Genomic DNA, 17,675 nt, shown 5'->3' on the forward strand with positions numbered 1-17,675 from the left:
AACATCAGGCCATGAGAAACACAGCCCTCACCTTTTGAGTTTGGCTTATTTCACTTAGCATGATTTTCTTCATTTACATCCAGTTACCAACAAATGTCAATTTTTCATCTTTATGGCTGAATAGAATTCCATTGTGTATATATACCACATGTTCTTTATCCGTTCGTCTTTTGACAGGCATCTGGGTTGATTCCATAATTTCACTATTGTGAATTGTGCTGCTATAAACATGGAAATGGCTGTATGGCTATAGTATGCTGATGTTAGTTCTTTTGGATAAATACTAAGGAGTGGTCTAGCTGGATCATAATGGGGTTTCATTCCTAGTTTTCTGAGGAATCTCCACACTGCTTTTGGTAACAATTTGCAGTCCCACTAACAATGTATGAGTGTACTTTTTTCTCCACATCCTCAACAACATTTATTATTGTTTGTGTTGTTGATAACTGCCATTCTGGCTAGAGTGAGATACAGATTTTATTTACATTTCCCTGGTTGCTAGAGATGTTGAATATTTTTTCATATATTTGTCAGTATTTTGTGTTTCTTATTTGGAGAAATTTCTATTTGGTTCTTTTGCCTATTCATTGATTGAGATTATTTACTTATTGGTGTTGAGTTTTTTGAATTCTTTGTATATTCTGGATATTAATTCCCTGTCAGAGGAGTAGCTGGTCAATATTTTTTTCCCATTCTGTGATCAGCAACCTAAATCTTAAAGTCATGTTATGTTAATACTTAGATATTCATTAAATGTCTGATGGGCAAATGAACTAAACAGATATTTCTTTAAAAAAAGAAAAGAAAAGAAAAGAAGCACAAATGGCCAGTACTGTGTGAAGCACATTCAACATCTCCATTAATTGGGGAAATGCAACTCAAAACTATATTGAGGGACCAAAGCAATGAAAAAACCCTAATTCTATCGCCTCAAAAAGTTACCTTTTATCTTTGGTGGAAGGAGCTCGCAAACTCTGAGGTATAATAATATTAACCACAGTCCTCATAACATACACCAGACATCCAGACGGACTCATCCTACACGACCCAGTGCACCTTTGACCGGTGCGTCCTCAGTCTCCACGCCTGCTCCCTTCCGTTCCCTCCTGAGGACCACGGTTCTGCTCTATGATTCTATGCATTTGTTCTCCCCCCACCTGCCACTCTGGAGCATTGACCCCACACAGCCAGAGCCTGTGTTTCTCAAAGTGGCCACCCTGGGCATGAAACCCTCGGTTCTCACATTGGGTATGTCTCAACTTGCCTTTTAGCTGACAAGAGCAAAGCAAGGAGCCATGTTTGTAGAGAGTACTAGAAGTTTTTTAAAAGCATAAGCAGGAATATAGGTCAATAATTAAAAAAAATTGGACTTGTCACCCTCAGCCTGACCCCCAATGAGAAAGCCCCTCACAGGGACACCAATCTTTCAAACTTCAATGGGTAGATTATGACATGAAAAAGAAATGTTTTGCATTATCATGGAAGGTGTGGAATGTGTGATTTGAGAGTTTACTTTGTCCTGATTAAAGTCATCTTCTGCTCACTGGACATATGAAGTGGGGCTTTGTGTTCTAACTTTTCTTTTGTGGAGGCTCCACTTGGAGACACGTAGTTGATCATGCCATGATTGTGGAAGCCCTGTGGTCACTGAGCTGAGTAAAAGCACAGAACTCTTACCAGGAAATAAAAATCAATGACCAGTCTTGACATGCACTTGTATGCTAAGGGCTGCCTTTCAGGAAGAGCAGGTAAGGGAGCAATGTAGAAAATGGGGATACAAGTACATGTGGAAAATCCAGTCTCCAATTTTCTTATATTATAATATAATATAAATGTTCTTGGTCAACCAAGTGTAGATTTTTTCCATACATGTAGTAAAAGTCAAATATTCCCAGAGTAAAACTTAAGGAAAAATTACATGCTGTATGCCATATCAGAAGAAATTATTCTTAAGAAATTCACATTTTCTTTTTTTGAGCTACATATGCCAGGAAGGCATGAAGATTCCAATTATTGGTTGTTTCTTACTTTCATTGTGTAAAATTTATTTAGTAGCATATTTAAGACATTTCACAAGTTTAAAACGTTTTTCTTCTCAACCATAGATTGATGATTTATATGCTTATTGATTTATTCAATAAATAAATTTTCAGTAGTCCCTGAAAAAAAGAAATTCATATTGCATTATGACAGGAATGACAATTTCTAAATACTTCTTTTCCAAGGTTGGGAGTAACATGGGGGAAATAAAATGACAAGAGAAAAAACTTACATATCAGAAAAGATGGAAAGCCTAGTTTAGAAGAACCTATATGTTTCATGGAGAAATAGATGAGAGGAGTTTAATGGATGCAAACACACACACACACACACACACACACACACACACACACACACAAATGAAAAGGAGATGGAAAAGCTAATTACCTGATTTGATTATTATGTTGCATACATGTTGAATTACCATAATGTACCCCATAACTATGTATAATTTTTAGGTGTCAATAAAAAGAAAAATATAAAATTAAAGGTAGGAGAAAATACTATACGATATAATGGGAAGTTAATACATAAATTACTTTCCTGGAAAGTTAATTAAATTATATAGAGAAGTTGATGTCAAACAAATGAAAATTGCAGGAAACACATGGAAGGAGCACTTTCTACTTGACCAGTCTAATCACAGAATCATAATTACTGTCTCCAAGGGACAGAGTCCTGCAATCACGGGCACGTCTTCACTCTCAGTACAATTGGCACTTTTATGGTCTCCCTCCCGAAGAGTGCTTTCAGAGCGTTCTTGATGTCCTTATTCCTCAGACTGTAGATGAAGGGGTTCAGCATGGGGGTGACCACCATGTACATCACCGAGGCTGTTGCAGTAGAGCGTGAGTTTTTGGTCACAGCAGAGCTAAGATACACACCAATGCAAGTGCAATAAAACAAGGAGACCACAAAGAGGTGAGACACACAGGTGGAGAAGGCTTTGTACTTGCCCCGAGCTGATGAGATTGCACGGATGGAGGACACTATCTTGGAGTAGGAGTAAAGGATGCCAGCGAGGGGGCCAATAGCCAGCAGCACAGCTGCCAAATATATCACCACATCATTAAGGAAGGTGTCAGAGCAGGCACAGTGGACCACCTGATTCAGTTCACAGAAGAAGTGGGGGATTTCCAAGTCTGTACAGAAGGACAGGCGCAACACCATCAAGCTTTGTAATACGGAATGCAGGATGCTGATGATGCTGGACACCAGCACCATCAATAGGCAGAACCTGGGGTTCATGATGACCATGTAGTGCAGAGGGTGACAGATGGCCACAAAGCGGTCATAGGCCATCACAGCCAGGAGGAAGTCATCTAACCCTGCAAAAAGCAATAAAAAGCACATCTGGGTAATGCAACCCGAGTAGGCGATGACCTGGCTCTGCGTCTGGATGTTCACCAGCATCTTCGGAATGCTTGTGGAGGTGAAGCAGATGTCCACAAAGGACAGGTTGGAGAGGAAGAAGTACATGGGTGTGTGCAGGTGGGAGTCTGAGATGGTGGCCAGGATGATGAGCAGGTTCCCCAGCACAGTGACCAGGTACATGGAGAGGAAAAGCCCAAAGATGAGGGGCTGCAGTTCTGGATCCTCTGAAAATCTCAGCAGAAGAAATTCTGATATCTGTGTCTTATTTCTGGGTTCCATGTGGTGAATGCGACTACCAGGAAAGAGAAAAGTGACATGTCTCATTTTCACAGAGACGGATGCATTATTGAACATTTGAAATGCCACACTCTATATTTTACAATCACGGCATTGATTTGTGTATTTCATGTAGGTCCTGGTGCCCTTTGGAAGATTCCCCCATCTTATGCATTTATTCTTGTCCACCTTTAGCCAGGAAGTCATTGTTCTACAGTGCTGTAGAGACATTCCACTTGAGAAGTGTGTACTTGGAGCCCACCATGTCCTGGGGTCCACCTAGGGAATCGGTACAGGTGCTGAAACACAAGAGTCCCTACAGTCTCGTGGTAGGGGAAAATACAAGCACATAAAGAAAGAGTCACATAACATTCCAGATGGAGATAAATGTGCTAATGTAAAAGCAAGTCACAAGAAGGAAGGGGTGGTGGTGGGTGCCTGGGGGTCCAGGCAAGGGCGGTAACCAGGTAACATTTGAACCCAGACCTCAGATAGCACAGGATCCGTGAGGCAAACTGGGGAAGTGTGTCTCTGGCAAGAGGATCAGACAGTGCAAAGGCCCTGAGATAGGTTCTTGTGCCAGGTGTTCAAGTCTAACAAGGAAGCCGGCGTGGTGAAGGGGGTGAGCCACAGGAGAACAATGAGAGAGGACACCAGGGGTGATGAGGAGGAGGTGGTCTCACTGCTGTGGCTGAAGTGTCTCCATGCGGGGCTCCTCCTTCACAGGCTGTGCCTTGCATTTGATTTCATTTCAAAGGTGTCTTTCAAACTAATATTTCCCTCTTTATTTCCATCATCTGGTTAACATTTAGACATCTGTAGGAGTTAGATTATGGGATATAAAACTTTAGGCAACCCCACCCTGAGGACTGCCCACCCGACCATGAGACACACACAGGTGCACGCGCGCGCGCGCGCATACACACACACACACACACACACACACACACACACACACCACCTCCAACTGTCACCTCCTAAGTCTATATTACCACAAGTTTTTCTCAGTCCCAGTCACACTGATTAGAAGAATGGATACCAAGGAAGACGTTCACATCAGAATATATTTCCCCTAAACACGTAGACAACTCCATCTACAAAGTCCAGATGGTAAGCCTCCCATGGGTGTGCAAATCATGATATGACCATTTTGTGCCCTGGATTTAGGGACACATAAACCAATAATCTGCTCAGTAAACAGAAAGAGTGCTGAGAGGGGCGTGAGGGATGAGGATACTGACCACACTCGGAGGCCCTGACAGTCTCTGGTGAAGGAGGGCGTCCTTGGTGCTGGAGGCCGGCTCTGCTTTCCTGTTCTTCATGCACAGAGTGAGTTGGGAGGCAGCGAAGCCCTGGTTATCTGAAAGAGAGAGGAGACACATCTGTTCAGTGCAAATGAGTGAAGGGACTCAACTGAAAATCCACAATAGAAATATACAAAGTACAACAGAAGTAGAGACGAAATGATAAAATGAGTTGATGCATAATATTAAATACAGAACTCACAGAATCAGAAAACCAGGTTTTACATCCTATATGGATCAAATGGTAACTACTTGGACGTGGAGAGCCAACAGAAGAAAACCAAGTTTTAAATCCTATATGGATCACATAGGAGCTACATGAACTTGGAGAGCTCACCCAGGAATTATAAATGTCAGTACACTCACCGGTACATTGGGGACAGTAGTACACATCCTCCCATGTATATGATTTATGTAACTTAACCAATACAGGTAGAATCCTCAGCATAGCTCCTTTATGTACATCTGTCACTGGTGGTGACATAGGCTAACTCTTGGTTTCTTCCTCTCTAATGTCCTCATTCCTTCAAGTTCAGTTCCCTGACATCCTATTCATATTGACCCAGAAAGATCGTTCTATGTTACTGTAAAACCTGAAAGATACAACAAAGAGAAATATCTCCAAAAATAATTCATTTGGGAATGAGTCAATAGATTATAATCTAGGTGTACCATGGGTGTACCAGAAGAGGCACAAGTAAGGGAAGCTTTCTCAGCAAAAGGGAGAAATTAATGTAAGCTTTGGATACAAGGTAGACTTGATCCTGGAGACGGAAGCCCCTTGGGGAGTGCATGTTGCTTAAATTGTTTCAGTTTTAAACAAGGTGCAAGATAAACTTTGTTGCAGGAATCTGCTGTCCAAGCCAGGCATGTAAAGCATGGGGTTTGCAAAGGACTTTCTGCTAGGGTTATATTTTAGGAATTTCTTGAGATAGTTGACATCTGAAATAGGCAGAGCATGAGTTCCCCTTTCATGATTTACCATTTCTGAATTTTGTCTGAGTTTGATAAGAACAACTTCATCCCTAGCAGCAATTTGCACATTACAAGGATGACCCTCCAAATCCCAGCCCCTGTGATTCCTGCTGGAAAATGTAGGAGAGGTCTGTAGCTTCAAACACTAGGAGTGGCGTGGGCTCTCTGACCAACTCCAGAGCCTGACCCTTACTCTGCCCTGCTCTGCTCACATGGATCACCCACCTCCCAACTTCACAGAAGAAAGAGCTTCAGTACTTACTTATTCACCTCTGCTGAGAGTCTTACCCAGTGTCTATTTGGAATTCTTCACTCCTTCTTCATCCGGATAATGTCTTTTACTCTTTCAAGACCTTGGTGTTACTTTGTGAAAGAAAAAAGGAAAGAAAGAAATGGATGCAGCCCATAACCCCAGGCTGCTTGGGAGGCTGAGACAGGAGAATTGCAAGTTCAAAGCCAGTCTCAGCAACTTAGCAAGACTCTGCCTCTAAATAAAATATTAAAAAAATCAATACCTAGGAAGAAACTTAAGAAATTAGGTACACGATTGCAACCCAGAAAACTGTTAGACCATGCTGAAATAAATTAATGGTAATCTAAATAAATGGAAGGCTATATCTTCTGTTAAATACATCAAAAAGGTTGGAATGAAAGGGAAGAACACTTTAAAAGGAAGGCCAATTCCTGCTCATGGGGGAAAGCACATAAATGAAGAGCCCAGCAGACAGGCAGGTTGTCAGGAGAACATCCGGGCAGCTGTTGCGGAAGTGACCTCCATACTCAGGAGCCCACCCGGTGCAGATGGAGCCAGCCCCACCTGACTCACTAGGGAACCATGGTAGCCCCAGGCCTAATGATTACTCAGGTCACAGTCATTTGGCTAAACTAGGTGTGGTTTTAAAAATTTATCTTAATGGCTGCACAATAGTTGTATGTATTTAAGGGGTACAGTGTGATCATTCAGGATGTGTTTGCAGTGTAGGATGTTCAAGTCAGGTTGAGTTGCATTTCCATTTCCTTAAACACCTATCATTTCTTTGTGTTTCAAGTCTAAAGAAAATGAGGCAAGTCCTTCTGACTCACGGTTTTCTGTGGAGTATTTTTATTGTTTCCTCAGACTTTTGTGTTTTGATGTCTTTTGGACAAATCCAAGGGGCACATGCATGCTAGTCCGCATCTTGTCTCATCCATCGTGCAAAGACCTCCCCACAATGTACTCTAAACCCACACGAGACTGACAGTCTGTCCCCTCTCTCCGTCCGATTCATCCCCAATGGTATCGCATCTTGCATGTGCTAGCTCAGGTGTGCTCTGCCTTTTCATTACAAAGTAAGACCCAAGCAATCAGGGGTGATGCAGGCTTTGTCTACTTTGTGGTTTCACAAGTTGTGCATTTTGGGGGAACAAATGTTAAGAAATTAATAGTGTAGAAATAGAATGGCAGAGGAAATAAAGCCAGGTTAATGATAGTGGATTTAAAACAACTCTTTCAAATAAAATTGAATTAAAATATAAAACACATTATCAAAGAAAAGAGATCAAGCATAGTCATATTCATGTGGGTTTCTAATTCACGAAGTCAGTCTCATAGAAGTGGAGTAGGATAGTGATCCTCAGAGGATTAGAAGTGGAAGGGAAGGAACACAGAGTGGGGCTGGATAACAGGTACACACTGTGGTTAGAGGTGGAGAAAGTCCTGATGTTCTGCAGCACAGCAGCGTGACCACACTTGACTACAGTTGTTACATATTTTCTAAAGACCAGAAGAGAGGTGTTAGAAAGCTCCCAACACAACAAAGTGATGAATGTTTAAGGAGATGGAAAAACAAAGGACCTTGATTTGATCCTTAACATAGTGTCCACCCATCAACTTATCACATTGTATTCCATAAATGTGCAAATGATTATGTCAATAAACATTTTAAAAAGATGCTTGAGATGAGATGGCAACTCACCTAGAAGGTGATTAATTGCCAGTCAGGATGTAGAAAGCAAAATGAACCCCACTATTGTTTATAACCATAATGCACAAATAAAAACATTTAAAAAAAGCAAATTGGGGAGGGATCTACAATGTGACCAATTGATGGTTCTGACCAATTGAAACTAATAAAGGTTGATGCATTCTCCCCAAATATGTCTATGAATACAAAGAACCTAAATAGTGAATAGCAAAAGTTGGCTAAAACAGTAACAATGACGACAACAACAACGACAACAACAATAACAACAACAAAACCCCCAAACCCTTCAATTCTTATGTTTGAAAGAGGGCAATCACCCACAAGAATAAAAACCTGCAAATCCACCACACAAGAGCAAAGAGGTTGCAGACTCTTTGCAATAGAGGAAGCTCATGTCTAACAAACTCACAATGTATGCAACCTCATGAGAAAGGGAATAATTACAAAGACAAGCTCATAATTGTGTGCTTTTCACCTACTGAATGTTTTTTGCATCAGCACATGCAGCAACACAGTTTGAGATAAAACTGCAGAGTGTGTGATCATAAACTGGGGTCCTTAAGTAGAAGTTGCAAGTCATGCATTGACCATATCTTTTTAATGACAAAATATACCCAATGCTTCCAATATTAAAGTATTTTAACAGAGTCCTCATATGCCTCCTGCTTTCTCAATTTTCCTCCTCCCTTAGGTATAAAACTTGCTAGCACCACTCTATGCCTCCCACTCCTCCACAGACTGCAAACTGGACTTCTCTTCCCATCACTGAACTGTGAACAATCATTTCCGCATGGCTGAATCTAACAGACACTTTTCATTTTAGCCTATGGATATATTAATGCCGCATTCATTAGTCAATCAAGCAGACAGGTGCCACCATTTCTCATCACTGGACTAAGTTGGATTGGCTCTTAGGTGACTTCACTACCATTCTCTCTAAACCTTTCCTGCTGCAGATGCCCAGGCTCACCTAAATGGGGGTCTCCGAGAAGAAGATCTCTGAAGCTTGAATTCTACCTTGGATGGTTGGTGATAGAGATGGAAGGTCCCAGACAAGACAGCAGGAAAAAGCGATGTATTGGTGGACAGGATAGATTTTTGACATCAAAAGCAGTCACCAGGTCCTGTCCTTCCCAAGTTTGCACACACTGAGGGAGAATAGCAGAAGAGATATTTACAGCTTCCTAGATCTGCTCATTAGGTCCATTTACCTCTTGTTGATTTCCCTGTTGGGCACTGGTCTGGGCAGAAAGAAAGAAAATAATTCTTGGGCTTCTCTCTTCCCTTGTGACCAGGTTAGAAGTCAAATGACTCATTTTTATTATTGCTTCTCCATAAGCTCTCCTGATTTCCTGAGGAACCTCCTTCTGTCTGTGCACTGGGGAGGGGGTGTGGAGCATTGGAAGGCTGCCTGCTACCCGGTGACCTGGCCCTGGATCTCAGCTGTGCTGAATCTGAGAAGCTCCATGATAACAAATATTGGCATTTTCCAAATTTATAACCATATCCAGATGTTTTCCCCAAACTTTCTGATGCTTCCAGCAAATTTAGCATCCACATTGGCTATTTTAAAAGTTCTAATCCAATGTGACAGGTTTTGAAGTTTGTTTTTTTCCCCAGTCTAGTAAATTTGAAGGAAACTTTCATTGCTTTCTTACACTGTGACTCATTTGGAGCAAATATCCAAAATCTGATCACCATTTTGATTGGCTGATTATTTTTATATGCCTATTTAACTACAGTCATCAGCATTTCAAAAGATATTTACAGATTATTATTCTTCTATTGACTTTTGAAAAATTAATTTTGCCCATAATTTAAAGCATCTCACTTTAATAGATGTTTATCTTCTTTCTTCTGAGTTTCTTGCATTAGTTTTAAGATGGTTTGTCCACAGGTAGATTTATACGTTGCTTTATTCAGGTTCAGCTAAAATGTATTGTTTTAATCCCTTATATTTTTAAGAAATAAGATGTGTAAATACTATGGGATAAATGTGATGTTTTGATCTCTGTATACATCATACAAAGACTCAATCAAGCTAACGAACTATCAACTGGCCAATTCTTTTTTTTTTTTTTTGATGGTGAGAACATTAAAAGTCTCTTTTGTTTTATTTTTAAGTGATTAGTTGTAACACATGTCAATCATGCACATTAGTGGGATTCCTGGACGTTTCCATACATGCCTATGATGTGCACTGAGCGTGCCCAGCCAGACTCACCTTGCCCTGCCTCCTGCACTCTCCCCAAGTCCTGGGGATCACTCTTCTATGACAAGGGATATATTTTTAGTTTGATACCATTCCTTTTATTGATTCTTTATTTTTCTTCTTGCACTTTAGGAGTATTGTTGAGGAATTCAGTTCCTAAGCTGACATGATGGAGAGTTGGGCTTCTTTTTTCTTTTAGTAGGCACAGGATCTCTGGTTAAATGCCAAAATCCTTGATTCACTTTGAGTTGAGTTTTGTGCAGGGTGAGAGATAGGGGTTTAATTTCATTTTGCTACATATGGATTTCCAGTTTTCCCAGCACCATTTATTGAAGAGGCTATCTTTTCTCCAATGTATGTTTATTGTGCCTTTTTCTAGTATTTATGTGGGTTTGTCTCTGTGCCTTCTATTCTGTACCAATGGTCTACATGTCTGTTTTGGTGTCAATACCATGCCATTTTTGTAACTATAGCTCTGTAGTGTAACTTAAGTTCTGGTAGTGTGATGCCTCCTGCTTCACTTTTCTTGCTAAGGATTGCTTTGGCTATTCTTGGCAAAGAGTATTTTTCGAAATGAATGTCATGATTTCTTTTTCTATTTCTATGAAGAACATCATTGGAATTTTAATAGGAATTGCATTAAATCTGTATGCACTTTTGGTAGAACGGGTATTTTGACAATATTAATTCTGCCTATCAAAGAACATGGGAGACCTTTCCTGGAATGGAATCAACATTTGACCCAGTTATTCTACTCCTTGGCATATATCCAAAGGACTTAAAATCAGCATGCTCAGTGATGTGGCCACATCAATGTTTATAGCAGCTCAATTCACAATAGCTAATCTATGGAACCAAACTAGGTGTCCTTCAATTGATGAATGGATAAAGAAAGTGTGGTAAGTACACACAATAGAAAAATACTCATCCATAAAGAATGAAATAATGGCATTTGCCAGTAAATGGATGGAACTGGAGATTATGATGGTAAGTGAAATAAGGCAATCCAGAAAAACCAATGATCAAATGTTCTCTCTTATGTGTGGATGCTAACTCACAGTAAGTTTGGGATTGGAAGAATAGAAGTTCCTTGAATTAGACAAAGGCAATTGAAGGGAAGGGAGAGGAGAATGGGAAGAGGAGACATAGAATGAATTGGACATAACTTTCCTATGTTTACATATGAACGCATGGCCAGTGTAATGCCATATCATATACAACGGCAGGAGTGGGAAGTTATCCTCCAAGTATGCACAATATGTCAAAATACATTCTATGTCATGCATAACTAAAAAGAATAATTTTTTTGTTTCTACGTATGAGAAGGAGCACACATATTGCTGCTTGTCTTACTTCATCTGGCTTATTTTCTCAACATGGTGTTCTCTAACTCCATTCATTTTGCTGCAAATTACAGTATTTTATTCTTTTTTATGGCTGACTAATGCTTTCTTGTGTCTATACACCACATTTTCTTTATCCATCCATCTGTTGATGAACACTGAAGCACTGTATTACCCAGATGTCTTCCCCCACAATGCTGTTTATTGGAAAAATTCTTTTCTTCCCTATTTTTCTACATAAGGTGCATATCTTTACAGAGTCCTGCCAAAATACAAATGCCAGCAAAATGGTTGAAGTCCCTGCTCATTTGAATCTTTTATTATCCTGGTGAACAGTGGGACCATCGTGGGTCTGGTTCCTGTCTTCAGGGACAAATATACAAAAAATGTCACCTGTGTAGAAGGATAGAGGCATCAAGGTGTGCATAGAATTTTACAGAATATGGTCTAGGGAGGTCTTTGTCCACTGGAAGAAGAACAGATCCAGTGCTGGAGGCTACCTGCTGGATTTTTCAAAAAGGAGATTGAAACACAAAGCAAAGAAAGATGCCAGACAAAAATGTGATAGACTTTGTTTTCTATATCTTAATGAATATGCCACAATGAAACCCACCATTCCGCAAAACAATACACATCCATACAAAACTAAAAGAAGAGTGATTGTCTAATGACACATGAAAGTGACAAGAAACTAAAATAAAAGGGAGGGAGGAGGCAGGGGACTGCTGCATCTACTGTTGGATCATATAAAAACCAGTTGGTCAAATATAGATGGAATATGCACAAAAAGCCCAAGTTTTCTGTTTTCTTATATAAACAATGCATAGCTCTGGTTGCTTTTTAAAATTTTTTTTGGTTTATTCCCTCTCTTTTTTTTTTTTTGGTCTTGGAATGTTCAATCTGTAAATGTCTTGATCTAAAAAAAGATAGCACTGCATTTTGCATTTGTCTTATGCATAAATTTGTTTTCATTCTTTCATGATTTCTTCTTATCATCAAGGGTATATGATGATAGTTGGAATGTTTCCAGAAGTAAGGAAATCTTCTGTTGTTTAGAGTCTCTCAGGGAATATCTGAGTTTATTAGCCCTTCCTATCCCAATCAGGCCTAATTTATTCCTCTCTACTGTTTCTTAATCAGATTTTAAATGTTTTCTTTTTAAAATATAGCAGAAAATGGCCATATCCAATGGAACCCAAATACACTCATGCATGAGGGATGTAGGAACTGGAATTTCTGGGGGTCATTTATGCATTCTTTTATAAAAAGTTTTTTAGATGTTGATAAACCTTTATTTTATTCATTTATTTATATGTGGTGCTGAGGATTGAACCCAGGGCCTCACACATGCCAGGCAAGCACTCTGCCACTGTGCCACAACCCCAGTCTCCACTTGTGCATTCTTTAAGGGAAAGATAGTCTGCTATTGACAACTTTCTAATGGTGGAGTTGAGAATAGTGTGGTACCAACATGTTCCTGGGAGGACCATGTACTGCATGTGCTGCATGTGTGTGTGTGTGTGTGTGTGTGTGTGTGTGTGTGTGTGTGTGTGTTTGCCATTAAGTGTGAGAACAAGATTCAGAGAAAGGGGACCGGGCTCAACATATATTCCAGGAGGTGACTCATAATACACAGGCCTGATCAAGGTAGCAAATGGAGTTAGAGAGGCTGCATCTCACTTCACAGGACAGCTTTGTAGCAACAACGCCTGGCCTGAGGGACTCCAGGGGTCCTCACTACACACAGAGGCAGCCTGGATCTTCAGTCTTCTCTCTCACCACCTCTCGTCCCCCTCCCTCTTGCTCATCTCCCTCAGCACACTGGCTACCTTTGTGGAACTTTCATTATAATTGATATGACTATTATAATTTTTATTATTTTTAAAGTGCAGAGTGTGCAAGGTAGTCCAATCTCTAAGCTGTACATTCTGTGGCTTTTGACAAATGTGTAATGATGTTTATTCACCATTACAGGGTCACATGAAACAATTTCACTATACTAAAGTTCTTCTCATTCATACCTATTCATCTCTCCCTACCTTCCCCCAAATCCCTGGCAAACGCTGATTTTTTTTTTATCTCTATAGTTATATCTTTTCCAGAATTTCATAAGATTTGGTTGTTTATTCTGTGTGCTTCCTTCTTGTTGTTGTTATTATTTTTGTGGTGCTGGAGAGCACACCTAGGGCCTTCGTGAGCAATGCAAACACTCTACCACTGAGCAGCACCTGCAACCCTGTGCCATGCTATTGGACTCACTCACTCTGCAGCCTCTCGAGATTGGCTTTTTTCTTTAGCAATGAACATTTAAGTTTCCTTGGTTCTTTTTGAGACTTGAGAGCTCATTCCTTTCTATTTCTGGAGAATGAATTTTCCAGTGTGTGGATGCACCCACTGTCTGATTGTCCATTTACCTATGACAGGCATCTTGGCTGATTCCAAATTTGGACAATTATGAATAAACCCACTGTAAGTTATTTGTGTGCAGGTAGTTTGTTTCTGTCTTTGTTTTTGCACAGGTGGGTGTAAGTTTTCAAATGATATTGGCAGATGATATGGGTGCAATTGCTGGATTATATGGTAACAATATTTTCTAACTGGGTAAGAAAACACCAAACCACATGCTACATTGGTCATAATATTTTGCATTCCCCCCCATTATTAATAGAGGTCCCTGTTGCTCCAAATATTGTCAGCACTTAGGGGTTTTCTCTGGCATACTGTTCCATTCAATCACAAATGGTGTTGTACTGACGCACTTGGTTTTAGGAGGGGTGGATGTGTAGCAGTAGCTAACTGAAACCATAACATAATCAAAAGGAAGTCTGTGGTGATTGTCTGCTGCTACTTGCTTTTGCATTGCTTCTGATAGGTGAAGACAGCATTCCCAACTGCTCTGCCTTCCACATTGACTTCAGATAACTGTATTAAAAAGTGACTACTGAGATTTCCTGCAGGGCAGCCAGGAGAGGACACAAGCACATGCAGTTGTGTGCAGAAAAATGTGGGACCCTGAATTACATGACTGGGCAGGAACTGGAGCACTTTTGTGAGCATTCTGTGATCAAGAAGACAGAAGAAAATGCTGAGCATAAAAAAAGGTTGATAATAGATGACATTGTTCTTTATCTCATCTTTTATTGTGGTAAAATTTAGAAAAGTGAAGTATTCGATTTAGTGCAATGGAAAAGAGTCTTATTTGTAGGCAGTATTGAAAATGTTCAAGAAGAAGTAGGTAAATTAATTTATAATAAAACTTAAAAGATAGCCAGGCACAGTGGTGCATGCCTGTAGTCCCAGCGACTCAGGAGGCTGAGGAAGGAGGATCTCAAGTTGGAGACCAGCCTCAGAAACTCTGAGAGACCTTGTCTGAAAATAAAAAATAAAAAGGGCTTGGGATTTAGCTTTAGTTAAGCACCCCTGGGTTCAAGCCCTAATACCAAAAAAAAAAAATAAAAAAAAGAAGAAAAAACATAAAAGATGCCAACAATCCGTTCTTCCGATGAACAAGCCCCTTTCCATAGAAATGCCAATCTTGCATCAATGAGTAAATGTACAGTTTGCAAAATAAATCTTTGACACAGTAATACGATGCATGATTTGAAATTTGCTTCATTGCATTCCTCTCTGACTTCAAGTCCACAATGATTCAGTTTATTTGGTCAGATTTGTGCTTGCCACAGACTCCCAATGCAGTCAGATCTTTGATAACTAATTTTTACCAGTGAAGATAGTAGACACAGTAAACAATGAGCTAAAAACAAAACATGATCCCATGAGAAGAATGAAACCCAAAGACCACTTATAAAACCCAGGAGGATGTTAAAGTCTACATTCTCTGAAAGGGAAGTTAAAGCAGTGGTCAGCGAACAAAAGAGAGACACTTCTATAAACTGCAGAAAAGGCCCTAAGTGGCCAAATGTGTTTTCCTGATACGAGTGAATAAAACTCATGACTATCTAAGATTACGGCAACAACAAAAAACCTTGGTATGATATATGCCACACATGAAGAAATTATTATTAAGAAATACAGGTTAACCCATGACACATGAAAATACAAATATTTATGACGACATAGTGGGAAACTTTGAGAAGTAGAGAAATGACAAAGGGACATCTCTAGGCTCTAGGGAGAGGCCACCCTTCATAAAGAAATTCATATTGTATAGAGGAAAGTGACTAAATTTAATTTGAAATTAAAGAACACAATTTTCCAGAACCAAATAGAAAGGAAAATCGTCCTTCTACCATTTGATCCAAGAATCGCAATTACTGGCTCTGACCTTTGACCTTCGACTCAGGCATTTGTCCAGTCCTGGGTGAAACACCCCTTTCATAGTTGCCTTCCTAAAGAGTCTCCTGAGAGCTCTCTTGATGTCCTGATTCCTCAGACTGTAGATGAAGGGGTTCAGCATGGGGGTGACCACGCTGTACATCACTGAGGCTGTTGCAGTAGAGTGTGAGTTTTGGGTCACAGCAGAACTGAGGTACACACCTAGGCTTGTGCCATAAAACAGGGAGACCACAGAGAGGTGAGATGCACAGGTGGAGAAGGCTTTGTACCTGCCCTGAGCTGAAGAGATTGCTCGGATGTTGGACACTCTCTTGCAGTAGGAGTAAAGGATGCTGGTGAGGGGGCCACCTCCCAGCACCACAGATGCAAGACATACCACAAGGTCATTAAGAAAAGTGTCAGAACAGGCAAGGTGGACCACCTGATTCAGTTCACAGAAAAAGTGGGGGATTTCCATGTTTGTGCAGAAGGAGAGCCACAACACCATTAAGCTTTGTAATAAGGAATTCAGGACACTCACGATCCAGGATGCCAGCACCAGCAATCCACAAACATGGGGGTTCATGCTGACTGTGTAGTGCAGGGGGTGGCAGATGGCCACAAAGTGGTCATAGGCCATCACAGCCAGGAGGAAGTTGTCCAACGCTGCAAATAATGTAAAAAACTGAATCTGTGTGATGCAGCCGGCATAGGTAATAACCTTGTTCTGTGTCTGGATGTTCACCAGTATCTTTGGGATGGTGGTGGAGGTGAAGCAGATGTCCACAAAGGACAGGTTGGAGAGGAAGAAGTACATGGGCGTGTGCAGGTGGGAGTCTGAGATGGTGGCCAGGATGATGAGCAGGTTCCCCAGCACAGTGACCAGGTACATGGAGAGGAAAAGCCCAAAGATCAGGGACTGCAGTTCTGGGTTCTCTGAAAGTCCCAGCAGAAGGAATTCTGAAATCTGTGTATCATTTTCTGGACTCATTTGGTTGATGTAACTAAGAGGAAAAGAGACACAATTATGTCTTTTCTGTGTCACACGACATGACACAGCTATGCAATCTGAACCTGGAAGAAATGGTGTCATTTATGTCCTACAGTCAAGATGTGAATTTCTGTTCTGTGTGTGACTCTGCTCTCCTTCACAGGACCTTGTCCTCTCTGAACTGGACCTACTGTCAGACTTAGCTTTTCCCCAAGAGGTTATGGATTTGTATTTCTTTTGTGCATTTGAGAAATAAAATTTAGTGATTCTCATGTTCCAGGCACTGTAGAGGCAGTGAATGATCAGTGCTAGAAAAAGCAATGTTCTTACATCTAAAGGGGGAGAAACAATAGGAGCCAGTGAACACAAGTACAAACAAGAAGAGAAATCCTCGTGACGTGTCATGCACTGACAGTTACAAGGAGGGAGAATCACAAGCAAGTGTGAGGGAGAAAGTAGACAGGGGGTATGGTTTTGCCCTGGAGATTCGGGCAAGGCCAGCAGAGCAGTGAGGTTTGCAAGGAGACCCCCAGGAAGACAGTGAGCAGAAGTGTGCACCTGGCAAGAGGGGCAAGCAGGGGAAGGCCCCACGGGAGGTTCTTGATTCAGATGTACAGGGACAATGGGGGCCAGTGAAGAGTAAGATGAGTAAGAGGGAGAGGGACACAAGCGGGTGCTGGAGGATGAGGAGGAACAGACAGCCGTGGTGCTGCCAAGGATCAGGACAGCAGAGGCACCTTGCTGTTTCCTCTGTTGCCTTTTGATCTGGTCTTTGTATTATGAGTTGCCTCTTTTAAAATTTTAAAAAATTTGCTCTAAACAACAGGTGTTGGCGAGGATGTGGGGAGAAAGGTACACTCATACACTGCTGGTGGGGCTGCAAATTAGTGCAGCCACTATGGAAAGCAGTGTGGAGATTCC

At 40.9% G+C, this 17,675-nt stretch overlaps 2 protein-coding genes across 2 annotated transcripts; both read right to left on the bottom strand.

The window, feature by feature from the left end:
• Positions 1-2,724: 2,724 nt before the first annotated feature.
• LOC306647095 (olfactory receptor 7A17-like) lies at positions 2,725-3,693 on the bottom strand (the record flags this gene model as incomplete). The annotated part of the gene is made up of 1 exon (XM_079116119.1): positions 2,725-3,693. The coding sequence occupies one exon, from the start codon at positions 3,691-3,693 to the stop codon at positions 2,725-2,727; it is 969 nt and encodes a 322-aa protein (XP_078972245.1).
• A 12,041-nt stretch (positions 3,694-15,734) lies between these two features.
• Positions 15,735-16,754, bottom strand: LOC306647096 (olfactory receptor 7A17-like; the record flags this gene model as incomplete). The annotated part of the gene is made up of 1 exon (XM_079116120.1): positions 15,735-16,754. One exon carries the CDS (start codon positions 16,752-16,754, stop codon positions 15,735-15,737), a length of 1,020 nt encoding a protein of 339 aa, XP_078972246.1.
• Between the last annotated feature and the right edge of the window lie 921 nt (positions 16,755-17,675).

Source organism: Sciurus vulgaris, assembly GCF_902686455.1.
Source record: "Sciurus vulgaris genome assembly, chromosome: 16".
In the NCBI taxonomy this organism is placed as follows: domain Eukaryota; kingdom Metazoa; phylum Chordata; class Mammalia; order Rodentia; family Sciuridae; genus Sciurus; species Sciurus vulgaris.